The sequence below is a fragment of the Lontra canadensis genome, unplaced genomic scaffold (genome assembly GCF_010015895.1).
Source record: "Lontra canadensis isolate GAN:19392208 unplaced genomic scaffold, GSC_riverotter_1.0 scaffold124, whole genome shotgun sequence".
Classification (NCBI taxonomy): Eukaryota; Metazoa; Chordata; class Mammalia; order Carnivora; family Mustelidae; genus Lontra; species Lontra canadensis.
Window position 1 is genome coordinate 3,697,387 of NW_022631118.1, and position 15,421 is coordinate 3,712,807.

Sequence of the window (15,421 nt, forward strand, 5' to 3'; positions counted from 1 at the left end):
ATCCCACGCGCGTGCCATGCAACCATGGTCGGGACCCACAGGAGTCATTGGGAGGCATTTACCGGTGAAAGGTGGTGAGTTCCCCGTCTCTGGGGGGGTGGGGTGCAAGTCGGTGCCGGGCGACGCACGGAGCTGTCGCTGGTACCCGTGCGGAGACCGCAGAGCCTCTCGCTGGCCCCCTTCCGCCTCCCGCCGCTGCCCCGGCCGCGGCGAGAGCTCTGCACCACCCGGGCGGGGCGGGGGCTGCTATTTCTGTCTGGTGAGCCCAGCCCGCCCGCTAGGCGGGGGAGGGGGCGCCCGCGCCGCCATATTCGCTCCCGCCGGCCTGCCCCGCGGCGCGCAGCCACCATGAGCACCGCCGCCTTCCACATCTCCAGCCTCCTGGAGAAGATGACATCCAGCGACAAGGACTTCAGGTGCGCCCTGCTGCCGGCCCCCCGCCTCTGCGCCCCCCATTGAAACTCCGGCCTTCTTCGCCTCCCGCCGCGCCGGCCCATCCCCCACGGGCGTGCAGCCCCTACCCCTCTGCCAGCGTTAAGCTCCACCCCTCCCGTGACCGAGACCCCAGCCCCTGCCTTTCCCGCCCTCTGCCCCTGGCACTCTGCTCCCCGCGCCGCAGCCCTGTCCTCTATGCAGTCCCTGCTTGGTCTCCCACCGTTCGCGCGTCGCCCCTGCCCTGTTGCCTGGTGGGAGCCCCAGCTCCTCTCCTCGGCACCCTTCCTGTGCCTTCTCTCTCTCCATCTGTGCCCAGCCCTCATCTCTCCCCGCAGCTGACGCACCCAGGCCCCCCACCTCTACCCACGGTGAAGCCCTCGGCTCCTCCTTGGGGATTCCAGCGCCTGTCCCTCCTTCCCGCATTGAAACCCAGCCCCTTCCCGGGCCCACAACCCCGGGACCAACTTTTCCACCGCTACCCTCTGCACCCTCAGCTCCGCCCTCTTCTCCTCAAAGTCACCCCAGGCCTCCTGCCTGCGCTTCATCAGGGCATCTTCTCCTCTCCCCGCCCCTCCCAGGTTTGCTCTGACACGGGCTGTAGGAGGGGTCTGGGCTGAGTGGCTTTGTGGGTCCCAGGGAGAAGATGGTTGGGGTAGGGGCTTCAGCTTTTGGGTGCCACTCCCCTTCACTTTGTTCCCATTTCGCCAGACATCACTGAGCCCACACCGGAACAGAGCTGGAAAGAATGGAGGAAACCTCTCCTCCAACCCCCTCATCCTCAGGGGGAAACTGAGGTCCCTCCGGGATGAAGGGATTGACTCTGGTCACACAGCCAGTTCTGGACCCTGGGAGCTGAAAGGAGCCTACAGAGAACAACATAGCCCACTTATTGAACATTCTGTCACTTTATCCCCAGTTTACAGATAGGGAAATGGAAGCTCAGAGTCAGGAAGGGGACAGTTGCAGTCACAGAGCTATGAAGTGGAGGATGTGGGGTCCAAATCCAGGTCAGTCTTCGAACAGAGGCTGAGATCTTAGCGAGGCTATCGGAACCAGCCCTCTGACAGGTGAGGACTCCCCACCTCTCCTGGTCTGACTCCCACCTTCTCCTGGCACCCCTGAACAGCCTCTAGTAGAGCTTTAGGACCACGGTGCTGGGTTCAGATCCTGCCCCCAACCACTTACTGGCTGTGTGACTCTAGACTTCTGAGCCTCCACTTCTGTTTCCAGAAGATTGGATAATAATAGAACCCACCTCAGAGAGTTCATGTGAGTTTGAAAAGAGTTAATACATGTGCAATGCTTTGATTCGTGGCTGACACCAGATAAGTGCTTAGTAAGTTGACGCTTATGATTATGCACACATCAGAAATCTGCCATGCCTTCTCCCCACTCTTTACCTGTAGTCCCCCACCCTTCATTTCCTCCCTTCATCTGGCTAGCTCCAACTCACTGTCACCTCTTTGGGATGCCTTCTGACATCCAGGCAGGGCTGGGCACCTCCCCTGGGCTCCCACAGCACCTGTCCCACCCCATGTTTCTACTGCATCACTTCTAGCCTTGAGATATCAGAACCCCTGCACTGGGACTGTGTGCTTCCTTTTTGCATCCTAGAGCCTGTTCTGGGTACATAGCAGGTGCGCAGTGAATGTTTTCTGGGTGCCAGGCTCCCTGCTGGGCTGTCCAGGGCAGTCTCATTCAGTCCACCCAGTGGTCTGGGTGGTAGTGATTGTCCTTCCTGTTCTCCAGAGGTTCAGAGAGCTGAAGTGACTTGCCTATAGCTGGCTAGTGGCTGAGGGGATTTGCACTCCTGTCTCTTGGGCCCTGGGTCCAGTCTCTAGGAGAGGGAGTTGGCTCCTGCCAAAGCCTAAGAAGCCCTTTCAGCCTGCTCTGCCGGAGAACACTTAAAACCATCCCAAGCATATGAGAAAGGTGTCTATTTTTAAAGTCCAAATACCGGGAAGGCTAAGTCCTGATGACCAACTGTCCAGGTGCCCATGTGGCCAAGTGTTTCAGCTGAGTTGTCTCTCTGGAATGAAACTGAAACTGTGTCCTCTGGCTTCTAGAGACAGGTGGTGACTGCATGTGGGAGTCCCAGGCAGGGTCAAGTAAGCTGTTGATTCCTGTTGTCCCTCTGTGGGCAGGACGCTGCTCCTTTCCCACTCAGACTCTAGCAGCCAGATGGATAAACTGGGGTGGGGTGGGGGTCTTTCAGGAATTCCTAAATCATTTTTCAAAAACACAGTAGTATTTGTTGAAGAGTTAGGAGACCTGAATGGTGTGCTGAGGCTCCTCCCAACTTGCTGTGTGACCTTGGGCATTTTGTGGAGCCCCTCTGAGCCTGGTTTCCCCATCTGCCTCATGCTAAAAGCTGGATGTCCTATTGAAATCTCTTGAAGATGTTATGAGGTGAGGCAAAGAAAATTCCCACTTCAAAGGTGGAAAACTGAGACTCAGGAGTCGCTTAAGGTGACCTAGTTGATAAGTGGCAAGACCTATATATTTACTTAAAGCCAAACTTCAGGGGTGCCTGGGTGGCTCTGTCAGTTCAGCAACTGACTCTTGATTCCAGCTGAGGTGATGATCTCAGGATCGTAGGATTGGGCCCTGTGTCAGGTTCTGCACTTGGTGTGGAGTCTGCTTAGGATTCTCTCTCCCTATCCCTCTGTCTCCACCACCGCCCTTTCATGCTCTCTCTAAAATAGATAAATAAATCTTAAAAAAAAAAAAAGGCAAACTTCAGTGCTCAAACTCTTATCTACCAAGTTATATGCTTTGCTGTACATCCCCCACTGTCAACACCATGTACGTATTACAATACGGCTTTCTTTCTCTGAGAGCTGGTTATTTGCAAGAACTCGGGGGTGTCTGAAATGCTGAGGCATATCTCAGAAGGGTTGGTTTCTGAGTCCAGGTTTCCACACAGCTATTGGCTGCCAGGGACTGCCTCTTTCCCTGCCTCCCCTCCTGCCCTCACCCTACCTCCCAGGCCCTCTCCAGACCTGTTCTTTGCTGGGTCTGGAGTCCAAGAGATGAACCTGATGGGCTCCCATGAGTTCATATTCTAATGGGGAGACACACTGGTAACGAAGTGTGTAATGCAGTTTGGGGAGTGCTCCGATGAGGAATGTGGAGTGCTCTGAGAGAATCCTATCCAGGGGAACCAAGTGTGATTAGGGAGTGTGGGTCGGGGTTAAGGCACGGTGATCAGAGGAGTCATTTCTGAGGCTTGGACATTTGAGCTGGGTCATTGACGATTGAATAGGAGTTCCACAGAGAAGAAAGAGGGGGACAGGAGGCTCATCTTGGGCAAAGGAACATGTTCCTTCAATTGCCAGGCTGAGCTGGGTCTCTATGACCTGCAGCAGAAACACAGCTTAAAGACCCTTGCCTGCCATCTCATAATGTCCCCTCAGCCAGGCAGACCTAGGAGTGCATGTTCCTAGCTCAGGCCTTAGCCTGGCCCAGATGCAAACCTCCTTCACCTTCCCTTTGCTGCTTCTCCTGCAACGACCAGGCCCAGAGGTGGGCATAGTCAGACCTGCCACTCCCTCCTGGCCTCCAGCCCAGCCTCCTCCTTTCTCTCAGTGATTGAGGCTAATCTCAGCTGTTAAAAATAAACAGCAGTGACATGGACAAGTGCCTTCCTGGCAACAGGGTGCTGTGAGTCTCCCCATGACATCAAGCAGCAGGTCTGAGCCTGCAAAGAAGAGGCTGGAATCCTGACTGTGATCACTTTTGCCACAGGATGCTTGGGAAGGACCATGGGGTTCTTGTTGGTAGAGCAAGCTCAAGCCTAAAACAAAGCTGGTGTGAGGAGGCAGGGTGGTCTGGTGGGTCAGCAAAAGCTGGAGGCTTTCTCTGGGGCTGCCACTCTCTGGCCCTGACTTTGCTGCATCTTTTCCCCTCCATTCTCTCCTCGAAAATGCTGGCAAGACCCAGTGAACAGGTGCAGTGGGCCTGGTAGGAACCTGGTCAGCTGGAGATAGTGTCCCACCTAATGAGGGCAGCCGTGCCTTGACCAGACAGTTATTGTCACCAGGGGATATTGGCCCAGTTGTATTCAAAGACTCTATTTTTGGGGCACCTGGGTGGCTCAATGGGTTAAGTGTCTGCCTTCAGCTCAGGTCATGATCCCGGGGTCCTGGGATCAAGCCCCACGTAGGGCTGCCTGCTCAGCTGGGAGTTTGCTTCTCCCTCTCCTTCTGCCCCTCTTCCTGCTCATGCTCTCTCTCTCTCAAATGAATAAATAAAATCTTAAAAAACAAAACAAACAAAGACTATTTTTAAGAGAATCTGGTAATTACAACTTTTACATCAACTCCCCCAGTTTCTCAATGTTGTTAAATCAAATTTTTGAAAAATATCTTCAAGGAGGACACAGCTGAGGGCTGCCAGGTAAAGGCTGCTCTGCCTTCTTAATCTGGCCAGGAACCATGATGCTCCTGCAGCTCCAGCTCCTGGCCTCCCAGCTCAGACTCCCTCCGCAATTTCAACTCCCTGGGACACAGTATCAGGCCACATGGGTCTGCACATCTGTGGGTGAGCAGCTCTTGGCTCTGATGCCCATCCCAGGGTCAGGGAGCCGTGGCTGGGGACTGGCCAGCTGTTGACCTCAGTGTCTAAGATATGCTTGCAGCCCATTAGCATGGCCTAGGACAGGAGTTCTCAGAGTGTGGTCCGTATTTCTTAGGATTTGTGAGAGATCCAAATTCTTGGGCCCCAGCTCAGACCTGATTCCAGAAACCTTGAGAGTGGGGCCCAGCAGTGTCTCACAGGCCCTGCAGGTGATTCTGACGCCAGCTACAGTTTGAGAACCCGTGGTCTGCAGGCAGGGGCTGAGTGGGTTCTCTGAGGCGGAGCTGGGCAGGGCTAGCCCCACTCCACCTCTCTGATCGAGAGGTGTCTGTTCGACCTTCTGGCATGAATGAGATGAATGGTGTAACAAGCTGTTGGGATAATGGTGGTGCAACTTACTGAGTGCTCACTGTGTGCTCAGGGCATCACGTACATTATTTCATTTTAACTTCCCTAAAACCCCACAGGGCAGGTGCTGTGCTTATCCCCATTTTTCTGACAGGTAAACTAGGGCTCCAAAAGGAGAAGTGACTAGTCCAAGTTCACGGTTCCATGAGTGATAGAAGCAGGGGCCACCAAACTCAAAGTACTCAGCATTTAGCCAGCATGCTCTGACACTCCTAGTCTGCTAGGACGTGGCGGTTGGTATCTCACCCATGGGTCTCCTGGTGGTGGCCCGACTGCGCCTCCAACCCATATAATCTACTTGCCCTTCAGTCTTTGTATTGAGGTCTCCTCCTGGGGGAACTCTAAGATATTGTCCATAACACTGGGGCCCAGGAGCTGCTCAGTAATCCTCCTTTGCCCGCCTGCCCAGGTTCATGGCCACCAGTGACCTGATGTCAGAGCTGCAGAAGGACTCCATCCAGCTGGACGAGGACAGCGAGCGCAAGGTGGTGAAGATGCTGCTGAAGCTGCTGGAGGACAAGAACGGTGAGGTGCAGAACCTGGCCGTCAAGTGGTGAGTGTTGGCCTTGGTGGGGATGGGGCAAGGCCAGGTGTGGGAGAACACCAGGGGTCCCTGCCCCTTTGGGGGACAGTCTCTGAGAGAGTAGTTGCTGTGAGCAGCTCTTGAAGCCCCAAAGGAGTTGGACAGCGCTTTGGTCTGGATTCCCCCAGAAGTAGACCCAGTGGCAGGGATTCTAGTGCAATTTTATTTGGGAAGTGATCCCAGAAAACTCCGGTAGGGGAACAGAGACGTGAGGTAGGGAAGGAAGAAAGCCAAGAATGTGTGAAAGATCAGGCAAGTTACTGCTGAGGGCCAGTGGAGCTTAACCCTACTGGGGGCCTTTGGGACACAGTGTAGGACACACCCTGTGGAGTGTTCTACCCGAGGGCTGTCAGGCTGGTTGAGAGCTGCTCCTGGGGTAGCGTGTAGCATGGAGGGCTGTGTATTCCATGACCCCTCCTGCCAGAGAAAGCCCTCAGGATGAGATGCAGGCACTGGCAGCTAGAAGGTCATGCCGACATGCAGAGGGAGTAGTGAGAGCTGAAGGGCCAGAGGGGCCCCAAAAGCCTTTGCCCTAGGCACCTTGAGACTGCAGTCCTGAGACCTTGGCCAGTTACCTTTGGAGCTAAAAAACCAAGATGAGGTATGTGCAGGGCACACGAGGGTGTGGGTCGGTGGAGGACTGAGGAATGGCAGGGGTCAACAGTCAACAGAGAATTGGGGCATTGCCCGTGGAACGGCACTCTGTGAGCTGGGCCCAAGCATTCTGGGCCGTCTTCATGAATTTCAACTTGATCCCAAGAACAGAGGAAATTCAGTAGAGTTTCATGCAGGAACATGACTTGGTCATGTTTGTAGTCTGGAAGCATGTCTCTGGCCATGTGGGGGAGAGAGGGTGGATGGTGGTTTCCCACCAGCAGAACCAACAGTACAGTAGTGTGTGTTCCCGTATGTGAATGCTTGGGCACATTGACTGAGGGAATAATAAAGTCATGAGAAGCCAGCACTAACTGTGAATGCCGTGGCCCTTGCCGGGTAGGTGCGAATGCTGGGGACTCAGCTCCCACGAGCAGCACTGTGGTGCTGATTTTCTGAATTAGCCATGAGATTTCCTGAAATGGCAAACATCTCCTGGTAGGTTTCCAGAAATCAAAGTACAGTCTTCCTTCTTGGGGAATTTAGAACATATTAAGATAGTGGGAAAAGTACTTTGTATGTACTTTTTACTTTGTATGTAAATTGTATGCAAATTGAAATTAGATTTTGGACTCAGATAATTATGGAAAGTTTTTTTTTCCTATATGAATGGCCAGTGGGGTGTTAGAAACTCCACTGGACATGGAACATATTTTGTTTTGCAATATTGTCTTTCCCAGCCACATGCATCCCCCCACTCCAAAATAAAAGCCAGAAGTGACATTTCATTAGTTATGACCAAAAATGCCCCCATAAGTTTCTAGAACTCTCCTGAGGGTACTACACCCCAATCAAACTATAGAAGGCAGAAAGGGGAGACCACATAACTACTTAGAAGAGTTGATGGAGAAAACCGTCAAAAGAGAGCCACGGTTTGTAAACTGGTATGCATTGCAGTTCCCTGGGACCTCTGCTAAAGCTATGTATTCCCCAGCAGGGATTCGGACTCAGGAGCAGGAGAGGTGGAGGGAGGAGTCTGAGGTAGGCAGGTGAGAAGGTAGCACCTGGCAATCTCCATTCAAACGCACACCCTCATCTCAGAATTCATTTAGGTTAGAGGTTCTCAATCTTAATTGCATGTTAGAATCACCTAGGGAATTAAAAAAGTAGAAACAGGGTCTCCTGGGTGGCTCAGTGGGTTAAGCGTCTGCCTTCAGCTCAGTTCCTGATCTCAGGGTCCTGGGATTGAGGCCCACCTCAGGCTCTCTGCTCAGCAGGGAACCTGCTTCCCCTTGTCTCTCTGCCTATCTTTCTGCCTGCCTCTCTGCCTGCTTGTGATCTCTCTCTCTCTGTCAAATAAATTAATAAAATCTTTTAAATAAATAAATTAATTAAAAAAAATTAAAAAACAGAAACAAACTCCCACTGTCCAGGCCACACCTGAAAACCAACTAACTCAGATTCTCTGGCGCTAGCACCCAGGTGACAGTTTTTTAAACGCCCCAGGTGATAGCAGTGCACAGTTAAGGCTGAGAACAAGTGTATCTGGTACAGTTATTTTTAAAATTTAATGTGGATTCAAATCACCTGGGGCCTTTGTTGAACTGCAGATTCTGGTTCTGTAGGTCCCGGGTAGGACCTGAGATTCTGCATTTCTGACAAGTTCCAGGTGATGCTGGTGAAGCTGATCTGTGACTGTGATTGGCAAAACAAGGCTCTAAAGCAGAGGTTCTCAAAGTGTGGTCCCTGGACCACCAGTATCAGCATCCACAGAGAACTTGATAGAAATTTAATTTCTCCGGCCCCACCTAGACCTCCTGAGTCTGAAAATGTGGGTGGGGCCTGGAAATCTGTTTTAACAACTCCTCCAAGAGGATTTTCATACATGCTCAAGTTTGAGAATCTCTTGGGCGTTCCTTGGTTTCCAGCTGAGGTTACTAGGTTCAGGGGTTTGGCCATATACTGACATGCAAAACCCAGGAGGAGGTGCTGGCTTGGGCGGTGCCAGGAATGATGTTGGCAGAACCAGAGGGTGCCTCTCTTTCTGGCAAATAGAGAGTCCCATGTCAATCTTGGGCCTTTTCCTCAGCACATGTGGCCCCATGGGCCTGAGGGAACCTAAGGGGCAGCATGACTCAGGCTGAGCCTGGGGCTTTTGGACATCCTCTTTCCCTCCCTGCTCAGCCTGGGTCCTCTGGTGGGCAAAGTGAAGGAGTACCAGGTGGAGACCATCGTGGATGCCCTCTGTGCTAACATGCGGTCAGATAAGGAGCAGCTCCGAGACATCGCTGGCATCGGCCTCAAGACTGTCCTGTCGGAGCTCCCTCCTGCAGCCACAGGTACCCAGGTCCCAGGGATTAGGCATTGTCATTATATTTGTCCTACTTTCTCATTAAAGAAACTGGGGCCCAGAAAGGTGAAGGTACTTCCTAACACCAGCCAGCTAGTAAGTGGCAGAAAATTCAGACCCAGCTCTGTTTTAAGTTCCTGGCTCTGTGTCAGGAAGGCTTTAGCTGTAAGTAACAAAAATCTAACTAATGACAGCTTGAGAGAGTTTGGGGTTGCTTTTCTCACAGAATTCTGGAGGGATCAGCCATTCCATTTTTGCACCAATTCATTCAGCAGCTTAATTAGGACAGGGGTAAGGTCTCTGCATCTTTTAAGAAGAGCACATGCTTCCCCAGAAGCCCTCAGAAGGCTTTGACCTATATTTCACTGGCCAGAGCAGGGTCACTTTGCCCCTGCTAGCAGCAAGGGAATCTAGGCAAGGAGCTTTCCTTGCCTCCCTCGTTAGCAGGTACAAGGCAGAGGGGCTGGGTGTCGGGTGAGTCAGCCATCAATTCCTCAGCTTCCCTGGCTGTCAGACTCTGGGTCAGACCTTGGGCCACTCAAGGCCAGGGTCAGCTGGATTCTTGGGGATGTAGGCTCAGGAATATAACCAGAGCAGGGCCACCAGAGGTGGCAGCCAGCCCTGGGCCTCACTGTGCCATCCCTGTGCTTTGTGCAGGCTCTGGCCTGGCTGCCAACGTGTGCCGGAAGATCACTGGCCAGCTCACCAGCGCCATCGCCCAGCAAGAGGATGTGGCTGTGCAGTTGGAAGCCCTGGACATCCTCTCTGACATGCTGAGCAGGTGCGGGAGGCCACCCTGGGCAAGGAGGAAGTGGGGAGGGCGACACGGGGACAGAGAGGGATTCAGATCCACAGAGCCAGCACTTAACTGCACACCAGGCTCTGTGCTTGGTGCTCCTTAAGTGTCCTAGCAGCCCTGCAAAAGAGAGCTCCTTCATCACAATTCTATAGTCTCTGAGCCCTGCCCATGGTCACACTGTTGGTACCAAGGTAACAGTAAATGGCAGAACCTGGAGTTTGAATTCAGGTCACTCCAAGCCCCGAAGTCTATGTGTTCATCCTCTTCCTCATCCCCTTCTTCCTCTTTTTCTTCTTTTGGTCTAATAGAGCTGGGCCTTCATTTTAAATTGCACTCTACTCTTTAAAACTGTTCATTCATTCACCGTCCCAAGACTTAACACCTACACCATGACCCAGAAAGATGTCAGGTGTTGAACTGGTGCTGGGAATATGGTATTGCATGGGTCTTGGGCCCTCCTAGGGAGGAGCTCACAAACAACATAAACTAAGTGCAGTAAGAACAACAGTACAGAAAAGAGCAGAGCCTTTAGGAGCTCAGAAGAGGAGCTGGGGGTAAAAACCTTCCTTGAGAGGGTCCTGCTAGATGAGCCTTTAAGAATGGGCTGGACTTGGCCAGGATTGGGTGGGCAAAAGGGGGACACTGCCCGTGGCCCAGAGGGCAGAAGCTAGAGAAGACATGGGATCCTGGAGCTTGTGTGAGACAGCATGGGGCTGGGGTGTAATGTGGAGAGGCTGGTGTGGAGAGATGAGGCCGAGGGCTGAGCAGGAGCTGCAGGCTGGGTGACTAATGATGACACTGAATGTGTGAGGAGTGGGGGCAAGGGTCAGGGCAGAGGTTGAGGAATGCCTTGTGCATATTTGTGTGTTTCAGACTCCTTATCTGCTGTGTGTACGGTAGATGGCAGGGGTTGAATGGGCAGAGAGACTGGTTAGGAGGCTTCTGGGAGGGCACTCAGGTTGTATGTAGAAGATAGGCTCCACAGGACTTGGGGTGGGTGAGGGGCAAAGACTCAAAGATGACACCCGCGGGGTCTGGCTTTATGGGGAGAACAGCCACAGGGCCATTGGCTGTGGTGGGGTGCACTCTGGGAATAGGAGCAGGTATATGGGGAGTTCATTTGAGGAATGTTGAATATGAGGTGCCTGGGGGCCACCCACTCAACCAAATGCTCCATGAGGGCAGGCTCTAGGGCCAATGTAATCTCCCCCCAAGCTTCCAACACAGGCCCTGTAGCACAGTAGGTGAACAAACAAGTGAAAAATGAAATCTAGGAGAGCGAGCTGGGCTGGATATGGGAGTGTGAGGCCAGTGTGTTTTTGTGGAGCGAGAGAAGAAAAGGTCTCAGCATATGTATGGGACAGAAAATGCACAGGCCTGGTTTTGAAGGTGAGGATAGAGGCTGCTGCAGTGGGTAGGCGGCTGCATTCTCCCTGTGCAGAAGCCATTCTCTGGTTTTGCCTCTTGCCTTGAGCCCAGAGCTCAGCTTATCCAAAGAGCACTGGGGAACCACTGAAGGATTTGGACAGAGGACTAATCAGGTCAGAGGTAGACTTTAGACCACTGTGGTCTCAGTGAAGGGAATGGACTAACAGGGTGTGTGTGTGTGTGTGTGTATAGAGTGTGCCCACACTCCTAGGAAATCAGCCCCACTGGAGTCCCCCACATTCCATTACCATCAGGGCTTCTCCCCTGGCTAGCAACCTGGAAATCTGGATTCAAGTCCTGGCCTTGCCTTTCTTGGCTGAGTGGTCTCGAGAAAGTCCCTTCCCTTCTCTGCTTTCTCTTGTGTGATAATAAATAATTACTGCACACAGTTGCAGGGCGCCTTTCCATTTACCAAGGGCCATTGGGTTATCATAATTCCGGGGAGGAGGCCTGGAGAGGATGGGCAGAGGAGAGGTGCCTAGCCCAGGCTGCCTGCTAGGTAGGCCCCGTCCGACATCCTCTCTGACTCCCCAGGCTGGGCGCCCCTCTGGGTGCCTTCCACGCCAGCCTCCTGCACTGCCTGCTGCCGCAGCTGAACAGCCCACGCCTGGCCGTGCGCAAGAGGGCAGTCGGGGCACTGGGCCACCTGGCGGCCGCCTGCAGCACCGACCTCTTCGTGGAGCTCACGGACCACCTGCTGGATGGGCTGCCCGGCCCGCGCGCACCTGCCAGTCCGGCCGCCATCCGCACTCTGATCCAATGTTTGGGTAGCGTCGGCCGGCAGGCAGGCCACCGCCTCGGTAAGGGGGTGGAGCTCCACTGCAAGGAGCGGAGCCGAGGAGGGGAGGTGTTGCGGAGTCTGGGGCCGGAGACCTCCTCGGTGAGGTAGCGTGGCTGAGGCAGGGAGGTGCTGGGGAGAGGGGTGGGCCCGAGCTGAGAATAAGGGGCGGGGTGTGAGTGTGAGCCACCTCCCAGATAAGGGGGCGCGGCTGACACGCTTGAAACCGGGAGGCGGAGCTTGAGAGGCAGTGGGTGGGTCCTGAGCTCCATGGGCTGCTGAGCCTGACCTACCTATTCTGAGGCTCGTGGATAATAATAAATCATAACACCAAATGAAATTGAGTATGTTCTATTCTCCTACTTTGACAGATATACTTTAATAACAAGCCAGAGGCCAAGCTTGAATTTTTAAAACTTTTTATTGGGGCATAATGTATATTCAATAAACTGCACTACTTAAAGTGCATAGTTAAGTGTGTTTTGACCTTTGTAGACAGCTGTGAAACTACTACTGCAGTCAAGATGCAGAACATTTCCATCACCCCCTAAAGTGTCCTTGTGCCCTTTTTCAGTCCACTTCAGGCAAGCACTGCTTTGCTTTTTGTCACCAGAGATGAATTTTATAGAAATGGAATCCTGCAGGTTTGCATTTATTTTCAAGCATCTCGGAGTTCTGGGCTGTAACAAAACAGTGTGGGGAGAGTTGGCCATGGTCTGCCCCTTTTTCCCCTCTGGCTCTCTCACTTTAAGGGATTTTATGAACACACACAGGGACCCCACCCCGGAGTTCATCCTCTGTCCATATTCCCCCCTCAAACAACAGCCACCAGTTGGTCACTCTTGGGAGTATGAACCTGCAAGGGAGCCTGCATAGGACCAGACTAGGGTTCATGGTCAGTTGGACAGGAAAACGGGGAAGTCTGTGACTGGAGAAGGGCTGGGACAATCTTTAAAGTACCAAGAGCTGCTCTTGCCTGGTGCATAAGAGCAGTACCTGCATTTCCATGTTTCCCATCCAGGGCTGCAACCTAGTGCAGGGAAGAGGATGAGGACATGAGTAACAGTTTCAATGACAGATGCTTCTTGGGTGCCTACCAAGTGCCAGGACTTAGGGGGAGCTCTTTATGTGGATCATGTCATTAATCTTCACCCAAATCTCTGCCTGGTAGGCATTGTTATCGCTGTTGGAAAGACTAAGGTTAGAGAAGTGTTGTGATGTGCCCAAGGTCACGTAGCTCCTAGGTGGCAGAGACAAGGCTAGAACCTTGACATCTGCTTGATTCTGAAGCCACCAAGTTGAGTTTGCAGTGGTCAGGGCTGCAAGAGTAGGGACAAGTGCTGTGGGCTGAGGGAGCCTGGGAAAGTGTCTGGCCCTTAGTAACACAACTGGCCCTGTAGGGGCCCACTTGGACCGCCTGGTGCCCTTGGTGGAGGAGTTCTGCAACGTGGACGACGATGAGCTCCGGGAGTCCTGCCTCCAGGCCCTTGAGGCCTTCCTGAGGAAGTAGGTGCAGTGCGGGTGCCAGGAGATGGGGGCCCAGGGTTTCTCTGGGAATTTGGTGGGGAAGGGGTGGGGCAGGATGCTGGCCTCAAAACAATTAGATTCAGGACTCACCACTGGGCCCACCCCCTACCCTCTCCTGCCTGTCCAGCAGAGCCTCCCCCCCACCCCACCCACAGGTGCCCCAAGGAGATGGGTCCTCATGTGCCCAATGTGACCAGTCTCTGCCTCCAGTACATGAAGCATGACCCGAACTATAACTACGACAGTGACGGGGATGAGGAGGAGATGGAGACAGAAGATAATGAATTCAGTGAGCAAGGTAGGTGGCCAGCTTGTCACCGGGGCTGGAAGGCAGAAATGGGTGCAGCTTTCCTGGGATACCCCCCACATCCCCAGCCAAAAACAAGGCCTCACCTAGCACCCCCATCCTGATCTTCCTTGTTCTCCAGTCCTGCCCTCTGTGACCTGGGTTCCCCAAAGTCCCCACCCTATGCACAGATCTGGGTAATGATAGTGGTAATTGCTGTCATTTACTGAACATCTACTGGTGTCCTGAGCATTCTCATTTCATGCTCCTTCCAATAACTCTAGAAAACCAGGTGCTTGTTGTTATCACCATATTTCAGACAAGGAAACCTGGATTTAGAGAAGAGATTTGCCTGAGATAACACAGCTAGGAAGTGGCAAAACCGGGCCTTGGAACCCCCACCTCTATGCTGTCATCTCTCTGCCTGCTTAGTAATGGCTTCCAAGCAATGCTTTAACCCAGCAGAGTGAAGCTCTAATGGTGGAATGATAGATACTAACGGGGGAGAGATGCCTGGATGGGAAATGAATGCAGTGGCTTCCTTCCTTCTGTGCCTGTTGTCCTACCTGTCACTCAGACTGATGGCCCTGGGCCCTAGAAGCAGGGCATTGATGGAGGAGAGGGACTTGGGGTCTGGTGGGGTGCTCAGAATAAGATGGGATGGTGGGAGATAAGACTGGACTTGCGTGTTGGGGCCTCAAATCCCAGGTCAGGGAGGATGGGCATTTTCTCGTCAGTAGCCTGGAGCTAGGATGTTTCTTCCTGGGTGGCCTAGGGTGGAGGTAACAAACCTCAGTCCATCAGAGGACATCTGCTCTGGTGACAGGACATATCCATGGGACCATCCACATGGCCCTCTATGGCTTCTCCAGACACCAGTGCTCTGAAAGTTGTAGAAAGTCATCTACAGAGTGGCATGGGTAGAGAGAAGACACTGGCTTCTGGGTCTGTGCCTGGTGGTGTCCCTAGTTAGGACCATCCACCTCTTAGCTTCATGTGTGTCTCCCTAGGTGTATGCATGGGCCTCGTGGGCCTGAATCTCAGCTTTGTTGTTTCCTAGCTGTGTGTCCTCAGGAGAGTCTCACCCTCTCTGAGCTTTATTCTTGTCATCTATAAAATGACAAGAAGGCACCCTCATTCCTGAGGTGTGGTGAAGACTTGATGAGCTCTGTCCTCTCAGGGTGCTTGGAGAATAGAAAGCCACACAAACCCAGCTTTTCCTTGTTAGTAGTCCTGCTTGGAAGCCAGAATCAGGACTTGAGAGGCTGGGGGTAGAGGGAGGGAGGAAGCCAAAGCAAGGCCTGTCATCTCTCCCTTCTCAGTCCTAATAAGTGAAACATCACACAGTTCAGTTCTGACCAAGGATGGATTTTGTGCCCAAATGGATTCTCTGAAATCCTCACTAATGACTGTAAAGTTTGTTTTGTCCCTGATGTAGGCAAAACAGTGAAGGGTCTGGAGGCAAAGGGAGCATCCTGGTCTCACTCCAGCTATATCCCTGCTCAAGTAACTTGGGGTGAACCATTCTCCCCAGTTTCCACATCTCTACAGAGGGAAAATAACCCCCGTCTCACAAGGCAGTTAGTTGTGAGGCTCACATGAGTTTGTGGATCTGAGGTGCTCTGCATCACCTCTAGCACACAGTAGGTGTTCAT

At 52.9% G+C, this 15,421-nt stretch overlaps 1 protein-coding gene across 2 annotated transcripts in view; it reads left to right on the plus strand.

The window, feature by feature from the left end:
• Nucleotides 1-291: 291 nt before the first annotated feature.
• Nucleotides 292-15,421, plus strand: part of CAND2 (cullin associated and neddylation dissociated 2 (putative)) — a 31,262-nt gene continuing 16,132 nt past the window's right edge. Inside the window, exons 1-7 of one of the 2 annotated variants that reach the window (XM_032841656.1) lie at nucleotides 292-416; nucleotides 5,831-5,974; nucleotides 8,783-8,937; nucleotides 9,606-9,729; nucleotides 11,710-11,975; nucleotides 13,354-13,459; nucleotides 13,636-13,778. In XM_032841656.1, coding sequence (XP_032697547.1) covers nucleotides 349-416; nucleotides 5,831-5,974; nucleotides 8,783-8,937; nucleotides 9,606-9,729; nucleotides 11,710-11,975; nucleotides 13,354-13,459; nucleotides 13,636-13,778 — 1,006 coding nt within the window. In that variant the 5' untranslated portion in view covers nucleotides 292-348. The remainder of the gene's footprint in view (nucleotides 417-5,830; nucleotides 5,975-8,782; nucleotides 8,938-9,605; nucleotides 9,730-11,709; nucleotides 11,976-13,353; nucleotides 13,460-13,635; nucleotides 13,779-15,421) is intronic. The other variant, XM_032841658.1, reaches the window with a different exon arrangement.